The 24,046-nt window shown below is 42.3% G+C and overlaps 1 protein-coding gene across 5 annotated transcripts in view; it reads left to right on the plus strand.

The window, feature by feature from the left end:
* The window catches only part of ARMH4 (armadillo like helical domain containing 4), a 72,955-nt gene that overhangs the window by 27,420 nt on the left and 21,489 nt on the right, over positions 1-24,046 (plus strand). For all 5 annotated transcript variants that reach the window (XM_039321433.1, XM_039321440.1, XM_039321459.1 and 2 more), the window contains 3 exons: positions 10,252-10,485; positions 12,113-12,331; positions 18,592-18,858. In XM_039321433.1, the coding sequence (XP_039177367.1) occupies positions 10,252-10,485; positions 12,113-12,331; positions 18,592-18,858 (720 nt within the window). The remainder of the gene's footprint in view (positions 1-10,251; positions 10,486-12,112; positions 12,332-18,591; positions 18,859-24,046) is intronic.

A 24,046-nucleotide genomic window follows, 5' to 3' on the forward strand; every position in this document is an offset into this window, starting at 1 on the left:
GCAAGCAGTTAGCGAGGGAAGCGGAGGACAAAGGGGACGCATGCTGGGAGGGAGATTGATTAAGGGAAACAGCTGGCGTGCGAAGGAGCAGTCTTTTCACTCCAGGCTGCTCAGGATTTTTTAAACGAGGCGCCATTGTCTGCACAGCTGGAAGCACGCGCAGCTCTTTGTTACAACCGCACGTGGCATAGGCAGCCTTGTTAACACATGCGCAGTAGTTTCCTGGCAGCGGCGGCCATATTTTTTGTCCAAACAGGGGAGTTAAAGTTCCTTAAGAAAGCTAGGTTCAGCCGCTGGAGTGAATAATAGGCAAGCAGTACTGGGGTACTAAAGCATCTATTAGTCATTCAGAGACATTCAAATCAGACACATAGCTACTGGTTCCAGGACTTGGTGTCTTCTACCTAAAGTAAATAAGAACCTTTCATAACTAACTGTGTTTAGTTGCCTTTGGCTCCTTCCAGACTTCGGGTCCCCCATTAGTGGCCCGTACGCCTCTGGATTTAGTGGTGGGTTCCAGGCATCCCCAGTCGCGTGCCTGTCCTTACCCACCATAGTCAAGCCGGGTTCCAGGCATTCCCATTAGCGTGCCTGTTCTTATCCGTGCACAGTGACTAACTCTGACAATTTGGCAGAGTCTGCTCCTGAGTTCCAGACGCCCCCAGTAGTGCGCCTGTCCTTACTCAAAGTTGGAGCTCTCCTACTACCTGGGTCCCCCCTATCGCGGCCCAGCGTTAGTGGAGAATGGAGGAAGCAATCATTCCCTCCACTGGAGCCCCGCCTTCATCCTCTGGAGCACCTGCTTCAGAGGATTCGGAATCCTCTGCAGCCCCTAGAAAGGCTGCAAGGAAGTCATCAAAGAAGGCTGACAAACAGGCAATCAGAAGACACCAAGCCCTAGAAAAAGAGTTCGACAGAGCCCAGAAAAGGGCCAGAATTGAAAATAGGCAGAATGGGGGAATAGGTCCTGATCTACCGCTGGGTCTCCCTTCATCCCCACGGGCCATTTGGTCATTAGGGAGCTCATCACAGTCCCAAACAGAGGGTGGGATAGGCGAATTCTCATCGCTCTCCCGATCCCCCTCCCCACGGAGGTTACAGGAAACCCCGAGGACCATGCTAACCACAGCACCTGCAGGGTCGCAGGCAATGGTCACTCCTCCTGCATTGACGGGGGATCTGCTAGCTACCCTAATAGCACAGGCAGTGGACCGTGCATTTGAGGCCAGGGCTCAAACTTCAAAAGCCAAGTCTCTAGGACTTAGAACGAGGCATCGGGAGGAAACGGAGGACCATCAGGACCTCTCCTCCGTCTCAGACTCGTCGGTCTCTGAGGAAGCTTACCTGGACCAGCCAGGTACGTCACAAGGGATTCAAATGTCTGAGGAGGAGGAGGACACCTCACCTCAAGGGCCGTCCTTCAGCGGCCTGTTTAACCCTTCTCTTTTTGTTACTATTCTGCGCAAGGCTGAGGCCACAGCCCATCTGGGGCATGGGACACCAGCGGAGCCTGTCACAGTTGACACGGAGGCTGAGCCGACGTTCGCCGAAAAGGTAACCACTCAACACCGCATACCATGCCCGACCATGTTCCTAAACACAATAAGGAAACAGTGGGCAGCGCCAACCTCCCTACCGCTTCCTAGCAATGCGGAGAGGAAGCTATTTAACGTAGCAAGGGAGCTAGAGGGAACATTGGAGGTGCCGGTGGTGGACGAACCCATAGGTCCCCTGATATCGGACACGGCCATATCAGGAGATTTTGCTGAGGCTCTTAAAGCCGAGGACCGGAAGAGTGAGTCCAACTACAGGAGAACGCACCAGGCAATAGCTTGGGCTACCAGGGCGTCTACCTCCGCGTCCTTTTTCACCAGAGCCACACTTTGTTGGCTCCGTGAGCTACAGGGCCGGGTTCCCATGGAAGATATACGCACTCATCAGGAACTCAGCAAAATGGTAGCGGCCACGGAATATGCCTCGGACGCAACACTGTTAGCGACCAAGTTTTCAGCCAAGGCAATGGCGGCAAACAACACGAGCAGGCGCATCCTCTGGCTAAAGAACTGGCAGGCGGATACCAAATCCAAGTGGAAATTGGCTTCGGCTCCGTACCAAGGGGCAAAGCTGTTTGGTGAGGCACTAACGCCATACCTGACAGAGAACAAGGACAAGCGCAAGGTCCTTAAACACATGCTTAAAAGGCAGGACAAGAGACCCGGCTCCTGGGGAAGGAAACAATCCTTTCGTACGGAAGCCAGGGTCAACTACTTTCAAAATTCCCAACCCTTCCAAGCTAGACAGGATAGGGAAAGACAGGGGGACAGACAGAACACAAGACATAGGCAAACACAGGGAAGACGGCCCTTTCGGGGGAACAACCGCCCCTTCCGCCGTACCAGATGACTCCCGCCCAGACCTTCCCATAGGGGGCAGACTAGCAGGGTTTGCTCCCCAGTGGGAAGAGACCACCACGGACGTATGGGTCAGGAACACCATACGTCATGGTCTATATCTAGAATTTCTCTCAAAGCCCTCGAACCGCTTCCGCCCGTGCCCCTGTCCCACAAACCCAACAAAGAGAAGGCTCATGAACGAGGCCGTTCAGCACCTTCTAAACATACGGGCCGTAGAGCCGGTGCCTATGAACCAGAGAGACCAGGGGTTTTATTCTATCCTCTTCGTGGTCCCAAAACCCTCGGGGGGTTGGAGAGCCGTTTTGGATTTGAAAAGGCTAAATTTCTACATAAAATACCGCAAATTCAAAATGCAGACACTACGCTCCATCCTTGGAAGCGTAAGGAAAGGGGATTTTCTGGCATCGATCGACCTCACGGAGGCATACTTGCACATCCCTATCTCTCTGGCTCACCGCCGCTTTCTACGGTTTGCCTACAGGGGGCACCATTTTCAATACAGGGCACTTCCATTCGGCCTGTCATCAGCGCCCAGGGTGTTCACCAAGATTCTGGCGGTTCTGGCAGCACAACTAAGAAACGTACCAGTCAGAGTCCAGTGCTACCTGGACGATATTCTAATCCAGTCATCGTCCGCCCAGCAGTCTCGGGCGGACCTAAAGTTAGTGATAAAAATGCTGCAGGACCACGGCTTCTCGGTGAACTTTCCAAAGAGCCATCTAACCCCAACTACGAGAATACTCCACCTGGGAGCGGTCATAGACACAAAGGAATGCAAGGTGTACCTATCACAGGAACGCCTCAGCAGCATAAAGAAAGCCGTAAAACAGGTAAGCCGCGGTCAGTCAGTGACGCTGGTCTGCCTCTCCCAGCTGCTAGGGAAGATGATATCGACCATAGCAATAGTTCCTTGGGCAAGGCTGCACTCAAGAGAACTGCAATGGTTCATGCTCCCGTTTCAGAGACAACAAATCAGTGCATCCCGGAAGAGGGTAGGCATACCTCTGAGAGTACGACACTCCCTCAGGTGGTGGCTATCTCCAGCTCTCCTCAGGGGGTCCCCCTTCAGGGAACCAGACAGAGTAGTAGTCACAACAGATGCGAGCTTATTCGGCTGGGGAGGCCACTTGGGGACCAAGTGGACACAGGGCCGCTGGTCAGCGGTGGATCTCCGACACAACATAAACTGGCTCGAGCTGCGGGCTATTCACCTAGCGTTAAGGCATTTTCACAGCAGCATAAAAGGCAGGCACGTACTGGTCCTGACGGACAACGTGACAGCCAAGGCCCACATAAACCGTCAGGGGGGCACACACTCTCGCTCGCTCTCGGCCGAGGCCCTCCTACTGGGGGCCTGGGCGGAACAAAATCTGGCCTCCATAAAGGCCGACCACATATCGGGGGAGGCAAACATCCAAGCAGATCTGTTGAGCAGATCAACAATAGATCACTCGGAGTGGCAACTACACCCGAGGATCTTCAGGGAGGTCTGTCACCGCTTCGGGCTTCCCCAGGTGGACCTTTTTGCCTCTCCTTCCAATGCCCACCTAACTCGCTTCTTCTCCCGATTCCCATCCAAGGGAGCAGAGCAGACGGACGCGTTACGGAGCCCATGGCCAAGGGGGCTCCTGTACGCGTTTCCACCCTTACCTCTCCTTCCGGCGGTAGTACGCAAGATTCTGCGGGAAAGGGCCGAGGTAATCCTTGTGGCCCCTTATTGGCCAAGGAGACCTTGGTTCGCAGACTTGAGGAGTCTCTCCCGCACGAATCCATGGCGGATTCCTCCGGAGAGGATCTCCCTCAAGCAGGGGGAGATCTCCCACCCAGAGCCACAATGGCTACAACTAGCCGTCTGGCTCTTGAACGGTCAATTTTAGCCAAGGGGGCTTGCTCACAGGGTGTAATTAGGGTCATACAGGCATCAAGGCGCCCCTCCACGAACCGTATCTACGAGGCCACGTGGAGAAGCTTCCAATCATGGTGCTCTAAACAGGAATTGTTACTCGAAGGGATCACAATTCCCAAGATCCTAGAATTTTTACTAGATGGCCTAGAGAGGGACCTCTCGCCAAACACACTGCGCAGGCAAATCGCCGCCCTCTCAACTATACTTTCTGCCAGCCCCGGTGAATCCTTGGGCAAGCATCCCTTAATACGATCCTTCCTCAAGGGGGCTGCAAACATCAGACCGCCAACCGTGCACAGGTATCCATCGTGGGAACTACCACGAGTACTACAAGCTCTTACCAGAGCGCCCTTCGAACCACTCAAAACATGTGACATTCGCTATCTGACCCATAAGGTAGCATTCTTGGTAGCCATCACGTCAGCTCGGCGGATATCCGAGTTAGCTTCTCTCTCAATGAGGAAGGACCTGTGCCATTTTCACAGGGACAAGGTAGTCCTAAGAATAGACCCTTCATTCATTCCAAAGGTCAACTCCCTTTTTCACAGATCACAGGAAATAGTCCTACCAGACTTCTGTCCAAACCCAGCTCATCCCCTGGAGCAACAATGGCACACCTTGGACGTACGCAGGGCACTAAGACATTACATTTCACGCACAGCGGAATTCCGACGCTCGGAAGCGCTTTTCATATCCTTCAACCCTGCTACTAGGGGCCGGAAGGTCTCGTCCTCTACCATCGGTAGGTGGATTAGGGCATGCATCACGGGGGCATACCAGGCGGAGTCCTTGCAAGTCCCCAAGCATATCACAGCCCATTCCACAAGGAGTGCTGCCACCTCAGCAGCATGGGCCATGCAGGCTTCTATTGAAGAGGTATGCAGGGCAGCCACTTGGGCCTCGCCCTCTCCATTCATTCGTCATTACAAAATCGACAGGTACTCTTCTGCAGAGGCCTCCTTCGGTAGGAGGGTTCTCCAGCAGGTGCTAGACCAAAGTTACACACTGGACCAGTCTATTCCCCAACCCAAGGGACAATAGGCTTTGGTATGTCCCACTGCGTGGATTATCCATCTCCAGTGCTGGAGAAGGGGCGTTGACTTACCTGAACGCCTTTTCTCAGCACGGAGATGGATAATCCACACCCACCCTTATAGACTAGAATAATAGGGTATATTTAGTGGAGCCAAAACGTCTTACTGTCAGTCAATGGCTGCGCTCGAGTCAAGACTGGAGGATCATGGTCCAAGACGGGGCGTGGCAACTTTGGCTGACTGATCTGATTGGCCAGGAATACAGTCTCAACCCACTGCGTGGATTATCCATCTCCGTGCTGAGAAAAGGCGTTCAGGTAAGTCAACGCCCCTTTTCTAGCCAACACCAACAAGTTCTAGCTTTTGCCTTAAGTACCAAACAAATGATGTGTATCTGGACAAAATTTTCACATCAGAATGCACTGAGTACCAAATCCAATGAGTTTCAAAGCAGTTGAGTACCAAGGTACCACTGTATAAGCAATTCAAGATTAAAAATCTTGTCTGAAATCTCAGAAGAGTTAAGAGTTAATACAATTTTTGGAAGATCCTCAGAGGCAGGAAGGGCTGTGGCAATGCCATCATCTTTATTTAGATTCTTTTTCCTTCATTAAACAAGGATGATGTTTGGAAAGTGGGAGGTTATTTCTTTTTCAGTCAGTACACTCTACAACTCAAAATTTACTTACCAATAGTCTAAGGAAAGAAAGAAGAGAAAACAAAATTATTTGCCTATTAGTTCAGTTACAGAGCTGTCCAGAATTAGTGGACAATTTTCAAAGTTGATAGGAAAATTGAAATTGTGGAACATACAGTTGCCATTGAAAATTCAAAGTCTCCATTCTAGTTTGTTTTGAAATCTGTAATCTTTGTTACTTTGAAAATATTTTTTTCTGCATCAGTCACATCTCTTACCTCTTTCAAGAATTCTCAAGTTCTCTTTCACACAAATTAAATATACAACTGTTCCTTATACAGAATACATAAATTTCCTATAGGATTTTCATATTTCCAGGAACACTTAACAATATTTCTTGCAACAATTCATGTATGATAAATCCAAATGTTTTTTACAAATGGTTGAATTCAAATGTTAGGAATATGATTTATCAATGTGCTAACACAATTTAATTCTTATCTCAAAAACAGTGTCATGAACATTCATCCAGTAGGGAGCAACAAGAAAACAGAGCAATAGAACTTAGACTTATATACCATTTCACAGTGTTTTATATCCCTCTCTAAGCAGAGTCAGCATATTGCCCCCAACAATCTGGGTCCTCATTTTACTGACTTTGGAAGGATGGAAGATTGAGTCAACCTTGAGCCGGCAAGATTCGAACTGCCAGCAGTCAGTAATCAGCATAATTAGTCTGCAATACTGCACTCTAACCACTGCACCATCACAGCTCTTATGTAAACATATATGTAAATCGTGTGTTAAAATTATAATAACTATTAGATTTCTATCCCACGTTTATTTTGTACAACTCAAGATGGCATACATAATGCTCCTGCCTCTATTCCCCCCTCAACAATAAAGTAAGTTGGGCTGAGAGAGAATGCTGGGCCCAAAGTCACCCAGCTGGGTTTCATGCGTAAGAGAAGACATGATTTCAGATTTATTGTACCTGTGAATAGAACCCCCTTTTAAACATCCATTGAAGAGTCCATTAATCCTGAAAAGAATATTTCGATGAATTAGCCTCATTATAATAAGAAGTATAGTTAATGTTTTTGAAAATGTGAAACTATTGGCTCAGTTCTAGATTATTAATAATGATCATTATTTACTTTTGTAAGATTTCCCAATTGTTAATACAATTGAATTCTTCCCACAATACTTATGACCATTGCTGTGTCCCAAGGTCATGTGACCCCCTTTCACACTATTTTGACAAGCCAAGTCAATGGGGAACCAGATTCACTTAACGTCCAAGTTACTAACTTATCAACTGCAGGGATTCACTTAACTGTGGCAAGAAAGTTCATAAAATAAGGCAAAACTCACTTAACAAATATCTCACTTAACAGCAGAAATTTTAGGGCTCGATTGTGGTTGTAAGTCGAGGAATATCTGTATGCAGCAGAGATATTAATTCTTTTAAAAAAGGTAGATTTCTTGGAGATGAGCTCAACTCCTGATGACTGTATGGACCTATCCATGGAGCTTCCTTGGCATATAGATACGGGTTATTCTTTTGATTTCTTAGTCAAGCCCAGGGCCTGGGCTTTCTCTGGCTTTCTCATAGGACTACTTTTAGGTCTGATCTGGCTTAATGAATCCACCATTGCTGCCATCTGCTGTTCATATTTAACAAATAAAATGTGATAACAAAAACCCTTTGGAGCATTTCTGCCTGTATTTACTATTATTATGGTTGGTTGCATAATCAGATGTTTAGACTAGATTTGGCATTTTTAATCTGCCTATCTCCCCAAGGGGCTGGGTAAGCAGATATGATTATTTGATGATGTTAAGGGTATTGTTGCAGGATGCTGGGCTTGAGATCGATGATGGTGGCTCTGAGCGTGGAATTGTCACGTGGAGTTGTTGCCCGAGCTCCATCACTGGGACTAGGGCTTCTTCTGGGCATAGAGTGGTGCTGACCTTACCGGTCATCATGCTCACTAGTGGGCAAAGAGTGGGTGACCTGTCCTTCGCTTCTCACTTCTGTCTTCAAACTTCTCCACCGATTGGCTACAGACTGCAGACAGGTACCTCCACTCATCCGAATCTTCTGCCACTACCAACCTTTTAGTTCTTCTCCATTCGGGGGAGCATGATTCCCGTGAGGCACCCGCTTGCAACTCCGACTCAGCCACTCTTGAAGAACGCTTCTTTGATTGGGCTGCCTCAGGATGCTTAGGGTCTTCACTGGGCAAGGTCCACTCCGAGGACCACAATAGCTCCCGCGGTTTGGGTCTTGCTCCTGCTGCCAAAAGTTCTGAACTCACTTTCTCCAATGATGCAAGAGCTTGAGCTCCCTCCGCTGAGGCAGTTGTTGTGGTCGGGATGCTGGCTGTGGATGCATCTTTTTTCTCCATTCTCCATCTTCCCTGAATCTTTGTCAACCTCCTCTCTGAATTGGGATGGTGACTGGAGCTCAGGACCCCAAGGATGTTAGAGCAGAATGGATTCTTGGGTTAATGTCATGGTTCTGATAGATGAAACCGGTTAAAAAAACTTCAAGGCAAGATTTCTTCCTTAAAGAATATTTTATTAGGAAATAAAGTATCAGCACTTACATAGTTGAATCCAAGAATGAGATTCCCTCCTCCCAGATACAAAGTAACAAATTGCAATTGCCATCCCACAAGAGCTGTCATAAATCACATCCCCCAATTAGCACAACACACGGGCTTTTCTCTGCTTTTCTCTCCAGCCTCTCCGCCAGCCAAAAGCTTATCAGAACATGTCCTTGAGTTCCCACACTTCTATATTGTTATGGCTAGCTAAACCTTCAGGCATTTACCCCATCCCCCTTTCTACATCTGAACTCTAAAAGAATAGAAAGGCATGTTAAAAGCAAAAGTAAAAATGGCTGATGGTTCTCAGTTGTCAGAGCGGCGATATCCATTGTCACAGCGTGACACTGTTCCAAGTAAAGCTGCTTTTGCAAATGATTGATGATGATTTTGTCAGTGTCAATAATGTTCAAGTGGTGCTCCAGATGTTTTGGATTTCATCTAAGGTGTCTGTAACTGTTGGTACTATCTTTGCCTTCTTTTGCCAGAGTCATTCTACTTTTATTTGAAGGTCTTTGTATTTTGTGTCCCCCCCCCCAGTTCGTTCTCTTCTATTCAGTTTTTTCCAGGTACTGATTCATTTACCCAGACTTTTTATCTTTCTTCTCAATAGTTGCTAAGTCTGGGGTGTTAAGTGGCAGATGCTTGCTTGTCTGTACTCTACAGTCCAAGGGCACTTTAACCTTTTCATATTCTATTATTTTATCTATTTTGTGGTCTCACCAGTTCTTGCTTGCAGACAAATGGTATTTCATGGAGACATATCAATGCACCACTGTTGCTACTTTGTCATGCTATTGTTTGTAGTCAGTCTGTATGATCTTCTTGCAGCAGCTAACTCGGTGGTTCACTGTTTCTTCAGCTTCTTTGCAGAACTGACATTTCTCTCTGTTGCCGTCTTTTCAATTCTGGCTTTGTATGCATTTGTTCATAAGACTTGGTTTTGTGCAGCCAGGATTAGCACTTCTGTCTTCTTCCATTTTCCTGCTCTTAACCATTGCCAGGTCTATTTGCTATCTGCTTTGCCTGCTTGTTTTTGTGTACTAGTCATATAATACTTTGCCTTGCCATGTCTCTTTTCTACTCATTATTATTATTATTATTATTATTATTATTATTATTATTATTATTAATAATAATAATTATAATAATAATAATAGCCACCTACTCCAAAAGGCAATTTTTATTGTTATTGTTTAGAGAGCACATGAAGCCATGTGCAGCAGCAGGAACCTTCAACTCTCACTGCTGAACTAGAGTGCATATCAGATCCAATCAACATGATTAATAGGAAGGATATACTGAATTGGATTAGTGACATCTGGAAGGTGATGTGGGAGAACAAGCTTAGGTGACCTGTGGGGTTATGCATCCACTTCTCCTTGTGTAAAATAGGAACTTCAAAGCTTTTGCTTCTGTTTTTTTTTCATGTTTTAAATGCTGCTGTCTTAAATGTCATATATTTCATATTTTAAAATGTTTTTGTGCTTATTAACTGTGATAATGATATATGTGCATTTATATGGTTCGATTGTAATGCAAGATATATTAGGAAGACAATTTTCTTTGAAAACTGAGCAACAAAGATAGTAATGCTCTTTAGAAACCATAGTTTTCAACCTCTTTTTCAATCCTCTTTTTATTGAAGGAACAGCCACAGCCTTCCCTGATGCTGCTACTGTGCCATCACCTGTGATCTCAGGAGGCCTGCCTACCCAGAAGATTATAGAATCACAAAATGTGATGGAGAAAGAAATAGAGTTGGCAACTCAGATATCAACAGTTTCCAGCACCTCCCAACTCTTGAGGATATTAGAAACTGTTGCTCCTACAGTGTCTCCTCCTTCTACCCATCTCCCAGCGAAAATGGTGGAAGTTGAAGGTTGGTTGGATTTTGCCCCCTTAATTTAATTCTGAGTCAGTCTCTGACACCCCAGTTGAATGGTTGATGGGAGAGATCCTTCTCTGTGAGACTTTGGAAAGTTGCTTCTAATTCCAGTAGGCAGAAGTCTGACACTTCATGCCTGGCTGAATTATTTGCTCATGGTATCCCTCACTATTCATCAAGTTGGCTGGAGCTTCTGGGAGTTTTAATTGAGTTCAATAACACTCAACGGGCATGGGCATCCTATGGTACTAAGCTTCATATAGCAGTTAGTCAAAATTAATTTGAGTGTAAGAGCTATCTTTATGTTTATTGTGGTTTAATGCTTGCAAGAAAAGAAATCCAAATTTGCTAGATAGGCAAATATAGGTAGTCCTTGACATACGACCACAATTGAACCCCAAATTTATGTTGCTAATTGAGACAGTTGTTAAGTGAGTTTTACAACTTTTCTTGCCATGTTTGTTAAGCTGTTAAATTAGTAACATGGTTGTTAAGTGAATCTGGTTTCCCCATTGTCTTTGCTTGTCAGAAGGTCATAAAAGCTGATCACATGACCCCGGGACACTGCAACCATCATAAAAGTGAGTCAGTTGTCAAGCATTCGCATGTAAATTACATGACCATGGAGATGTTGCAATGGTCATAAGTGTGAAAAATGGTCATAAGTTACCTTTTTCAATGCCATTGTAACTTTTAATGATCACTAAGTGAACTGTTATAAGTCGAGGACTATCTGTAGTCTAATCTAATTTACTATATTAACTGTTATGAAAAAAATACATGGTTTTAAGAATGCTAAATCTCATATCCGTTCACTCAAACCTTAAGTTTTCTATTGAAGTACTGTCCTGGTTAATAACCCTGCCCTTATAACCCGTTAGGCAGGAGGTGAGTAAGAAAAAGTCTTTTTTTTTTGTTTTTAAATTTATATACTTTTGGGGACTAGGAGATTTAATGTATCAGTGCACGCTATAGTGTTTGTTTTCCTTTTTGCATTTGTATAATGTCTGTGTTTGTAGTTTTCCTTAATTTTTATATTACATGGCAGTTTACTTTGCATTATAAACTATTTTGAGATATATATTCTGAAAAGTAATTGTCCAAGTAAATTAATATATTACATTAAATACAATTGCAACCAACTATTTCAGTGTTTCTCATCCTTGGGGACTTAAAGATGTGTGGACTTCAACTCCCAGAATTCCCCAGCCAGCTTCAAACCCCCAAGGTTGAGAAACACTGAACTAGATAGTAGAAGTTTTCTTTCAACTCTAATATTAGATCCCAAGAACATCCATTGAAAGAGATTGTTAGAGATTCAGGGTACACTGGAAGAATTTTTTTCTTCATACACCATATAATGAAGTGGTGGAATTATTTACCGTAAGAAGATGTACACCAATTCAAATAGCTTCAAAACATTTGGGAATCATCCTTAATTCATGTGCCAAGAGTTTCCACATGTATGAAATACATATTCTCACCTATTTCCATCTGCTAGTATTGACTGGGGTTTTTATCTCCAGCCATTGGTTAAGGATGATGAAAATTATGAGACATCTTTCTTAGTCACAGTGTGCAATCTTATAGGTCTCACTTGTGATTCTTGCTTGGCTTCCAGAACCTGTCACCCTCCTAGAGAATAAAGAGATCATTTCTGTTGCCTATATTCCTGCGACGCTGGCTGATCTGAGGGTGCCAACTGAAATGACTGTTGGCACAATGGAGACTATGACATCTCTGCCTTCTTTGGCATCTTCTACAAGGCAAACCACAGTTCTAGCTGCCCACCGAATCACAACAGCTTCAACTTATGGGCTGGAAAGGCTGGAATCAGAAGGTACTTAAGTAAGATGATTTGAACAGGACTCTTTAAAATATGGATACTCCCCAACAGGAATTGACTGTAAGAGTGTAATGGTCCAAATATCTATATATGGTAATACAAAAACTCTTATGTCTGTTCGGTTGTTGGTAACTTGAGTGAAAGAATGTATCATTTGGAATCGAAATCCCTCAAATGGGTTATAGAACATGTCCAAAATGCAGGATCTATGACTCTTGTGGGACTGAAATTTAGCAAAGTTGTAAGTAAGTTGTAAATCTTAAACCTGCCATAAAGCATAGAATCCAATTGGATGGCTTTCGAGTACACAGTCACTTTGACTTAGCCCTAGCCTAGGAAGAAGGCAATGGTAAATTAGTTCTGGAAATGTTGCCTAGAAAAATGCATGGGCTTGTACATGCAGTTGCAAGGAGTCAAGACTGACTTGGAGACAGATCTTTGTCTGTTTCTGTCTCTCTCTCCTTGGTCCCAAGTTGTCATTTTATTGCTTACCAGAACTATTTTTTACCAAATTTGACATCAAGGTTTTTAAGGAAGTCAAAACTATTCAAATATTCTTGGTCCAGCATGATTATGCCACAGACAGATTAAATGCAGAGTTGCCTTGAAGTGCAAGATGAGCGACATAAACGTTTAATAAATAAGTAAATAAAATACTTTTTGAATAAACTGTAAACATGTGAATTAAGAGTTAACGCTAGATTTCACACTACATTGTTTCTTTACCCAGGGCTTAATAGATGATTATAAGTTTCAGCATTCAGTATCTCTGAACATGGGGAAATGTGTCTCAAGAATGTTTTTTATGTTAGTGGAGTAGCTTCATTTCTGTACTCTGATGTTAAACCCTCAACATTTATTGGAAAGACAAAGGTCATGTATTCACAGTCAAAGGTCTCTGAACTTTGTTATTCTTTGAGGCAAGTAGAGGGGGATTGCTGGAGAAAATAGGAAACTTGTCTATCCGAGAAGGTGATAAGCCTGATCAAAGTTTTAGAATACGAAAAGGGAGCGGGTTATGGTTGTAGGCCTAGTGAAAGCTTTGAAAAATGTTTCCGCCAGACTAAAATAAAAGTAAACTGTAGTAGAAAAAAATTAGGAAAGGAGACTGATGGGAAGAGCAGGGGACAGCCATATCAGTTAACTTTCTGGTAAATGGGTTTCAGCAACATTTATTTTAAAAAAGCAGGTTGCATCAATTGCAAAGATTTGAATATCTATCTATCTATCTATCTATCTATCTATCTATCTATCTATCTATCTATCTATCTATCTATCTATCTATCATCTATCATCCATTTTTTGAGGCCATCCATCTCACACAAATGACTCTGAACACTGTATAAGGATTAACCCCCCTCCCCTAAACATATCACCCCTAGAGCTCTTACCACCTGCTCTTGGTTTCTCCATTTTTACGAAGTAGGTACCTGACTAAGCTCTTAAAGGACAGAGGCTTTATAAATCATGGAGGGAGAAGGGACATGAAGTGGCATAGATGGATTTCCTTGCTTGGGGATAACATCAGATTAGCTTCCTGTTTTTAATTAGTAATCATTCTTTAAATTGAGTTACTTGCTTTTTTCTTTTCTGTAATCACTACCAACCCATTTGACCTGTTTTAATTAATGTACTAATGATTTTCTGGACAAGATTTATTCCAATGAGAGAACTTTTCTAGGAGTTTGATTAAATTTTGGTGCAATGATGGGATAGTAGCACAGAGAGACTGCCTCCTGCTGTTCCTGCAGTTGTGCAAAGCCATCCATGAGTCGCAGAATAAGAATAGTGTCTATTGTACAGTATTTATGGTTAAGCTGATCACGGCAGTTGATCAGGGCAATTGGAGCTAGCTGAAGCTCTGGTTTGTCATTTAGCGGGTATAAAATAGAGATTCAGGCTTAGTCAAAGACAAAGCTTTCTCTTTTTATAATTAATTTGTAACCAATTACATATGTAATCTTGTACTTCTTTCTCACTTAATCATCAATGTTCTTGTTTTTTCTAGTATCAGGGTCTTGCCTATCCTGTGTTATTGAACAAATCCCTGTCTGCATGACTTGGCTTTGCAATCTCATAATAAATCTTGGAGTCGGAGGCATTCTAGTGTCCTGGTTGAGTAGACAAAATTAACCTCAATCTGGGAAGGGAGAGAACACTTACAAATGGGATGGAAATTTCAAAGTTAACTCTTACAGATATTTTTCCAAGAGTATATATCCAAGGGATATATCCATATGAGTTGTGGATGTTTTGGCAAGGATGTGACCAGCTGATGTAAGGGAGCCTTTGGTTAAGGTTTCTGGGAATCGTAGTCCCCAAACATTTGGAAGACACCTTGTGGAGATGAAGGTATCAGAATGTTTTGTAATAAAAACAAAAATAAAAGAACAGGGCATCAGGCACCTGTGAGATTTCACAGGAGCAAACTTTTTGAGGAGGGTCCTCAGCTGCCATCCAGATGTGATTGGACATCTGTACCATAACACAGTAACAATTTTCTGTTTTTTCATTACATTGGTATAATTGCCAAGCATATTTGGTATTTTTTAAAAAAAATCAGTTTCATTTGTGGGTATTAAAAAGGGATGGGAGCAGTGACTGGTCTTATTTTGCAACAATTACACCTCTCTCTCTGGAGACCAGAATGGGGAATATCAGCCTGTGATATTGTTTATTAATCCTGGGACAAACCATTTAACATCTTATCCAGATATGGACATCACATACTGCACTGTGAATCTGATCAAAGATGGCACAGATGTGTAGAAGTTATAGGGCTGAAAATTTTGAATCTATTGCCCTACAGAACAAGCTTAATCTCTCTGCCCCCCATCCTAAAAACTGGGTCCTTAAGGTTGTTTTTTTCTGTCATTAATTACATTTCATACTTTGGTGTGATGCATTTCGAAGAATAAACAGATTTTTATAATGGAAATATTTATCAAAATTAATTACCACCCATCTCACCCTCAGAGGGACTGGGTGGTGGATGGTGTACAGTGAAAACAAAAGCATAAACACCATATAGAATGCAGTACACCTGTAAAAGGAGCTAGGATGAAACAAAAATAAGTTAAAAGTTAAAATCTAGGAGTATAGAATGTGAGAGGACCTTGACATTTAAGGCTATCTGTAGAGCCTTTGCGCAATTGTTCATTAAATCAAATATTTCCTAATTATAGAGCAATAATTATTTCTTTGGGTGGAGGGGGCTGGGTGGAACGTGTGGCTGGATTCATACATTGTCGTTCACTGAGACATGCTTTTTTAATTAGTTGGCTGAATAAGCTGGGATAATAAGCTATCAAATAATGTTGTTGTTGTTAATTGCGAAGTCGTGTCCGACCCATCGCGACCCCATGGACAACATTCCTCCAGGTCTTCCTGTCCTCTACCATCTTCTGGAGTCCATTTAAATTCACACCTACTGCTTCAGTGACTCCATCCAGCCATCTCATTCTCTGTCGTCCCCTTCTTCTATTGCCCTCAATCTTTCCCAGCATTAGGCTCTTCTCCAGTGAATCCTTCCTTCTCATTAGGTGGCCAAAGTACTTGAGTTTCAACTTCAGGATCTGGCCTTCCAAAGAGCAGTCGGGGTTGATCTCTTCTAGGACTGACCGGTTTGAACGCCTTGCAGTCCAAGGGACTCGCAGGAGTCTTCTCCAGCACCATAGTTCAAAGGCCTCAATTCTTTTGCGCTCAGCCTTTCTTATGGTCCAACTTTCACAGCCATACATTGCAACTGGGAAAACCATGGCCTGGACTATACGCACTTTTGTTGGCAGGGTGATGTCTCTGCTTTTTAGTATGCTGTCTAGATTTGCCATAGCTTTCCTCCCCAGGAGCAAGCGTCTTTTAATTTCTTGGCTGCAGTCCCCATCTGAGGTGATCTTGGAGCCCAGAAAAATAAAATCTGTCACTACCTCCATTTCTTCCCCATCTATTTGCCAGGAATTGAGAGGGCCGGATGCCATGATTTTGGTTTTCTTAATGTTGAGTTTCAAGCCAACTTTTGCACTCTCCTTCTTCACCCGCATCAAGAGGCTCTTTAGTTCCTCTTCACTTTCTGCCATTAGAGTGGTATCATCAAATAATAAAGCTATGCATTAAATATTTCTATTTAAATAATCATTTCTTATAAATAATAAGCTATAAAAATAATGAAGGCAGTATATAAATAAACAAATAAACAAATAATGCCACATTGGTTGGGTTCTATATTGCACTCAGCCAAAATCTAGGATGTCTTTGGTTTATTGATAGGATCCACTTTTTGTTGTTGTTGTTAGTAAGTACATTGTATGTGAGATATGGGTCTTCAGAGAAAATAGCTGTTAGCTATGCTTGCCCATTGACAAAATGGCTGCTACCCTGGGCAGGACCAACCACAGAGTGGCAATTCATCAGAAAGCAAACTGACAAGCTTCTTTGCAGCCATCCAGAACTGTCTTCCAGCCCCCAGCTTATTTGTCTTCTCTTTCTTGGCAGGTGAACACATTTTATGACAAGGTGCTAAGGGACAGCCACCCACCATTTTTAATTTACAAAGATGTTTCTAAAGGCTGGTGGTTTCCTTCACAGCATGCTACCTCCTTTTTTAGATTTATCAAAATTAAAATAAGGTGTTTCTGCAGAAAGTTGGAAGGTACCAACAGAACTGTTTGTGTGCACATTGGTGCTTATACTGTAGGTGTTGTGTACAGATCCTAAGCATAGATCAAGCTTGACAAAGGTATCAAAATAGGCAAAATTCTTAATTTGTTTGTCTTCTGTTTTTATTCTATGTGTGTATCTGAGTGATAGAAATCTGTAGTTAACACCCACTTTAATCCTATTACTTTTAACTGTAACTTTATTATTTTTAGTTTATGCATTTATTTTGATACTTTAAAGAGGAAACACACAAAAATGGAAATACTACGATTTTATTTCCTGATTAATTGCAGGCATTTTCTCTTATGATGTCTTTCCTTCTGAACTTTCTTGAAGATTGCAGGGCCTGCTTATGACCAACTGATGGCAATGTTTCCTTTTCTTTCTAATACTGAGGAATGTAATGTAATTGGTAATGCAGTATTAGAGCAAAATATTTTAGAGATAGGCAAGAACCAATGCATTTCTTTCCATGATGTCTGAAATCACCGCATTCACCCTTTTGTACAATGTCTGGAAGTATGAGAATTGATGAGTCAAATATCTACTAGTTTGACCTAGGATATTTAATGATTTTCTTTTGAAATAAAGGAGACATGAAAGTACTAAAATTCATTGGGTAGCATTCCTATTTCTTTTTTAAAAAATATGGACTCTACTACAGCCTGATTTGATGCATGAAAAAAGCTTTTATTGAAAGAATAAACTATGCATGATAATGATGAATAAATTCTAATATTGGGAAGTAGAAACAGAGTTGCATCTGTCACAAGAACAACAAGAGTTTCTTAAAAACACTGTTAATGCTTTTTTGACATCCCAATCTAGTGCCTTACAGATGTGTTAGGCCAACTCTCAGCATTCCCAGCCTACAAGCTGTTTCCATGCTGGCTAGCAGTTGTAGGATATATCTGTAGAATGTATCCAATATATCTGGAGGTCACCAAGCCTGGGTAGACTTTCTTAAGTCACTGTTAGTCATTATGACCAATAGGCTGCATGCATCCATTTTTTGCAGATTCAAATGGAGCATCCAGAATTACACAGCAAAGTGATCATTTTCAGTGGCACAATATTTGTCTCTCTGTTCCCACTAATTAAGCCCCCTAATAAGTGTGTTAAGCCTCCCAAAAATTTCATTCACTTATAAGGGGTAAAATGAAATTTAAACCCCCCCCCCACAATGAAGTTAAATGCTTTTACTTCTAATGGTGTGAGTATCAATAGTCCAGTCAACATTAGGATTGTAATGTGTCTCTACTGAAAGGCTCTCCTCTTAAGATATTCTTTATTCCACAGATGGGTAAAAGTTTTCACCAAGATTATGAGACAAGAGGAAAAGAAGAAACTCTTTTTATTTGATGAATATCCATATCTTTGGAACTTTTCAAATACTATCATTAGATACTCACCAAGGAACAGACTTTAATTAACCCCTCCCCCCCAGACAACAGGCTCTATTTCAAGCATCTTCCATCATTACTTTAATTCATTAAAAAAGGAGTACAAATCAATTCATGGCCTGTTTGTCATCAATGAACATCATGATATGATTTTTTTTCAATATCATCTTTTTTTTTTAATTCCTATCTCTTTAGAGGAAGAGGAGGAGGAAGAAGAGGATGAAGAAGAAGAAGAAGAGGAGGAGGAGGAAATGGATGAGGATGAAGAAGAGAATGATGATGACAGAGAACCCAATTTAATAGATGAAAACTTAGATGATGCTGACCTCTCCAGTTTTACTGTTCCTGGGGAAACCTCACAGGAACCCTTGGAAGGACTGGAAAGTCCTGCAGGAGAGCTCTCTGGAATAGCCTATCATGTACCAAATGCAATTGAATGGGAACAGCAGAACCAGGGGCTCGGTAAGCAATGCCTAACATGTGGAAGGGTTGGGCAGCAAAGTCTCTGTGCTTGAAAAGGAAGTTCTTATTTTCATTGCAGTTATCAATTCTTCATGGTTATCAAATGTAGTCTAGTGGGTAGTGGGTAGTGATCAGGCTAGTGAACTAGAAGAAACATTTCCATCCTTGATCTTTTAGTCCTATTTATTTATTTGAATTTATATCCCACCTTTCACTGAAGAGTTCAGAGACCCCTTATTCTGTTTTCCCCCAACCATTACCTGGACTTTTGCAAGATTTGTCTCCTACATATTGGGCCCATTACTGGACTGAGAGGCCTTGTTTGTGGTAATTTATGCCTTAGTCATCTCCTTTATGGATTACTGTAACATACTCTACATGGAGCTGCCCTTGAAAAGGATTGGGAACAGTGGTGGGATTCAGCTAGTTCGCACCACTTTGGCAGAACCGGTAGTTAATTTTTTGTTGCCCAGGCCAAGAATGGACTTCCCGGAAGCGGCATCTACACAGAGAACCGGTTGTTCACATATTTGAATCTCACCACTGATTGGGAACCTAATGTGGAATCATTTATGCAGTCAATTTTTGGCATTCTTCACTGTACTCATATAATATTGGTTCCCAATAGGTTTCTGAGTGCAATTCAAGGTGCTGGTTGTTACCTATAAAACCCTACAAGGCATAAGGCCAGGCTTCTTGCAGGACATTTCTCTCACTGCTTCCGCTCCTTCTCACCAGATCCAGCAGGAGGAGCATCCCTCCTCCTGTATTGAACAATGTCATCTTGTTGGCTCAGGAGTTGTACTTTTTCTGTGACACTGCTGCCTTGTGGAACAGCATCAACCTGGACATCCAGTGGCAGCAGCCCTTTCCTAAGATTTTGAAGGCCTAGCTATTTCCCCAGTTGTGTGGGCAGGAAATTAAACAAGCTGTGTTGTTGATGTGGTATTATGATTAGAAGGTATTGTTTACCTTGGGTAGCAAAACTTATTGTTTGTAACTATTGGTCTCACTCCTAATCCAACATGCCTTTGCTACTCCTGTATGTTGGCTGTTGTTGTTGTGAGAAAACAAAATAATCAGGTGACCCTTCCTCAAGTGTGCCAACTTAAAGTCTTAAAGTTGGGGTCTTCAAGCTTGGCCCTTTTATGACTTGTGGACTTCAAGTCCCAGAATTCCTCAGCCAGCATTGCTGGCTGAGGAATTCTGGGAGTTGAAGTCCACAAATCATAAAAGGGCCAAGCTTGAAGACCCTTGTCTTAAAGGAAAGAATGGAAATAAAAGTAATAAATGTGTACCTATCAGTTTTAGGGAAATGGAATTTCAGTGTTTCATTATTGTTAGGGGTATTTGAGGGAAGGCAAGTAAGTATGTGCTGCAAAAGTCTCCTTAGCTAGTTGAATGTTCATTGTCTCAGTAAAAGGTTGTTGGATTCACTGTGAGGTACAGCAACTTTGGCCACTTGAAGATGTATGGGCTTCAGTTCCCAGAATTCCCCAGCAAGTGGGAAAAGAAGAAACCAAGAGATCTTATCATAGTCCGGACAGAATAATTCTGCACCCAGCTGACCTTGGCTGATCTTGGGGCTTTGCTTGTTTGTGCGGACTGGTTGCTGGCATGCCACAACCCGGTACTGGTCCATGGACTGGGGGTTGGGGACCCCTGCTCTAGGTCAATGTTTCTTACTTTCAGCAACTTTAAGAAATGTGAATTTCAACTCGCAAAATTCCTCAATCAACTTCCTGGGGAGTTCTGGAAGTTGAAGTACACATATCTTAAGGTTGCTGAAATTCTGCTCTAGGTATTGCTTCAGACATTAGAGATCCTTCTTTAAATAGCCAGTAATGAAGGATACTGAGAATTGTAATTCAGTAGTATCTGGAGGGCACATAAGATCTTCACTCTTATAAGACCTGCATCCTTCAAGCTTTATTATATTATTTATAATGTGAAATTCCAGTTAGATTCTCAGAGGTTCCATCTTTCAGTTGTATCCTTATGAATCTTTGCAAAAAGAAACAAATAATTTTTAAAAATGCAGAAAGAATGCTTGGTGAGGGAGTGAAGCTTACTAACTTTTTTCCCCTGATCTTCATGTTCATGGAATTGCATTTGTTGAACATCTTTGGGGTTTTTCTCATGTTTGTCTTGGAGGAGAAAGAAACAGCATTCCACCCAATTCAGGAGGAATGAAAGCACAGATATAGGAATCAGGGTTGGGGGTGAGGGGGTGAAGCACACAGGAGAATGACATTTCACTGGAAAGGGACACTAATGGCTACCCCACCATTCAATTAATCAATAGGCAGAAAGAATAGAATGGAATGTCTGATTTCATTGAATATCCATGAACTCTCAGCTTTAATTAAAAAGAAAAACAAAGGAAAGTTCTCATAGCCATTGAGAAGAGTTGGAACCAGGACAGAGGGAATAAGCTGATTAGGTGCTACTTATGCTACTTTTATACCCTAGAACAGGGGTAGGCAACCTTGGCTCTTTTATGACTCGTGGACTTCAACTCCCAGAATTCCTGAGCCAGCATGGCTCAGCTTGGAAACTCTCCCTTTCCCCTTAGCATGGCTGGCTCAGTAATTCTGGGAGTTGAAGTCCACGAGTCATAAAAGAGCCAAGGTTGCCTACCCCTGCCCTAGAATATTTTACAATGAAATGAGTATATAAGTCTTTAACATGAACTTCAAAAAAATCACAAATGTAAGGTTGATTTGATAGTATAAATGATCATCCAGTGAGATAATGGACTCTTATTCCCACTGGGTACATTCAATCATCTTGTCTTGAGATAATTCAATCAGTTAGCTTTCTTGCACTGAGTACAGGGTTAACCTCTTGATGATCTTAATGGTCTCTTCCAACTTTGTGATTGTGCGAGAGCTTGTATCTGAATTTTTGTTCTGAGTGGGGGGTGGGGTGGGGGTCAGTTGGATGGGTGAGGTGGCCTCTACCAACTCTATGATATAAAGAAAAAGAAAATAACATTATTAATGTCATAGAAGTATTTTTTTTTACTCTGTGCCCTATGGCAGCCATCACTGCTAGTCTCCAGAGGACAACAGAAACTCATGGGGATGATGTATATGATATAAATGCCTTTTGGGAAGATGCATTATGACAAGTCAATACATCTGCCGTCCAGATGTCTTGCTCTCATCTCTTCAGTTTTTGCAATTGTTTTGCTTAGGGAGGCAAAAGGCTACATGAGGACAAAGCAAATCAAAATTCCTGCAGAAATGCTACTTTTCAGTGAACAAATTGCCTCCCCCTCCACACTTCCAGGATCGAGACAGTAGAACATCCATTTTGACTTTATACATTTGATATGTGGGGTAGGTATCAGTGGCTGTTTTCAGTCTCCAACGACAACGTAACTACCCAAGGAATTGTTTTCTTCTATCACTTTAAAATGGCATTAAACTGGAAATAAAATTAACAGGTGAGGATTAAAGAAAAGTTTTTTTTTCTGGAGTTGTTCCTGCTTCCCGCAAAATAAAAATGTAAATCTTTCAGAGGTGCAATTGGTGGGGATGCGGTGGCGTAGAGGCTTAATGGCTCTGGAACTGCCGGCCAGAAATGGTGTGAGCTCTGGCAGTTCAAACCCGGCTCCATGAGACAGAGTGAGCTCCAGTCACTCGATCCATAGCTCCTGCCCACCAAGCAGGCAATATTGCAAGTAGATAAATGGGTATCACAGGGGTAGGCAACCTTGGCTCTTTTATGACTCGTGGACTTCCAGAATTCCTGATCCAGCCATGCTGGCTCAGTAATTCTGGGAGTTGAAGTCCACGAGTCATAAAAGAGCCAAGGTTGCCTACCCCTGGGGTATCACTTCAGTGGGGGAAAAAAACCTAGCTGCATTCGTGTGTGCAGAGAGCAGAAACCAGTGCTGGATCTGGCCAGATGCAAAGCATCACCACATGAGGCGAGGGGAGACTGGCAGGAGGAGTCTGGATGAGCTACCATAGCAACCCGAACCCCGCTAGCTAATTGGTGTAAAGCTAGTTTGCCCCCTGTGGTGCATTGATAATAGGTGCACAAGCACCAAATGGAATGAACTAGCATTGTAGGATGTCAGGACAGCATTGTGTGTCTAGCATATGTAGATTTTCCTGACATTGTATGTCATACTCTAAATAAATACATAATAAGTATAATTAAAAATCCCACTCCATTAAAAAAAATGGTACAAATGTCTTTTCTCAACTTCTTGGGACTTTGCCATGCAGTTTTCATGCAGTCTTGCCATAACCTTCCTTTGGGCTTTTTTTCCCTTAATGTAATCAATAGTCCTAGAATCCTTAGATTACATTTTTCAGCCTTGACAACTATAAGATGTGTAGATTTCAACTTCCAGAATTCCCCAGAAAGCTTCCTTATTCAGTGGGGCAAATTAACCAAATAGAGAAACAATGCCTTGTCAGTTGATCCTAGCAAATAAAGCACGAAATTATGGATTTTGGATTTTTTTTAAAAGGAATAGGTGGAGCTAATTAGTTTAGTACACATCCATTATATAATGATGATGAATGCGTACTCTCACAAAATCTTTAGTAAGTTTCTCTTATTTAAATACTGAATTTTGCTAATATATTATCATAACATAAGTGTAATTACTACGTAGTGCCTTTGACATAGAGTTATTTCTGGCTTCCTGTTTAGCAATTACTGCAACAAGGTTAGTTCATTCCAGCATACTCAGAACTGGAACAAACTTTGATTTTTAGCATTATAACATAGTGTAGGTGAATTGGAATAAGCTCAAAGCACATGATGAAACTTGTCAAACAAATGAAAAATTAGTTCTATTAAAAAGCTTGATAGTATTGGCTGTTTTAAACATGAAATAGAAAAGAGTAAGAAGCAGGGGACAGATATGATAATTCACCCCAGATACCTGAATGGATGTCATGTATAAAGGAGCAAAAGGTAGAATTAATTGGGTTCAGAGAAATCATAGATTGGAAGGAACGATTTAGTCCTTGAGCTCAGCTCCTGCTCGCTGCTCCTGGAGAGATGCGGTCAGAAAAGCAGAGAGGAATCAGAAGCGTGATTCTGGACTCCTTCACTGGAGGTGGTCAAGCAGAGGTGAGAAAGATATTTAAGAGTTGTTTTATCTGCACAGAATACAGGATTGGATTCAGTAGCCTAAACTGATTGATTGATTGATTAAATA

This window comes from Crotalus tigris, unplaced genomic scaffold (genome assembly GCF_016545835.1).
Source record: "Crotalus tigris isolate CLP2741 ecotype Arizona unplaced genomic scaffold, ASM1654583v1 scf7180000017605.3043972, whole genome shotgun sequence".
Taxonomy (NCBI): domain Eukaryota; kingdom Metazoa; phylum Chordata; class Lepidosauria; order Squamata; family Viperidae; genus Crotalus; species Crotalus tigris.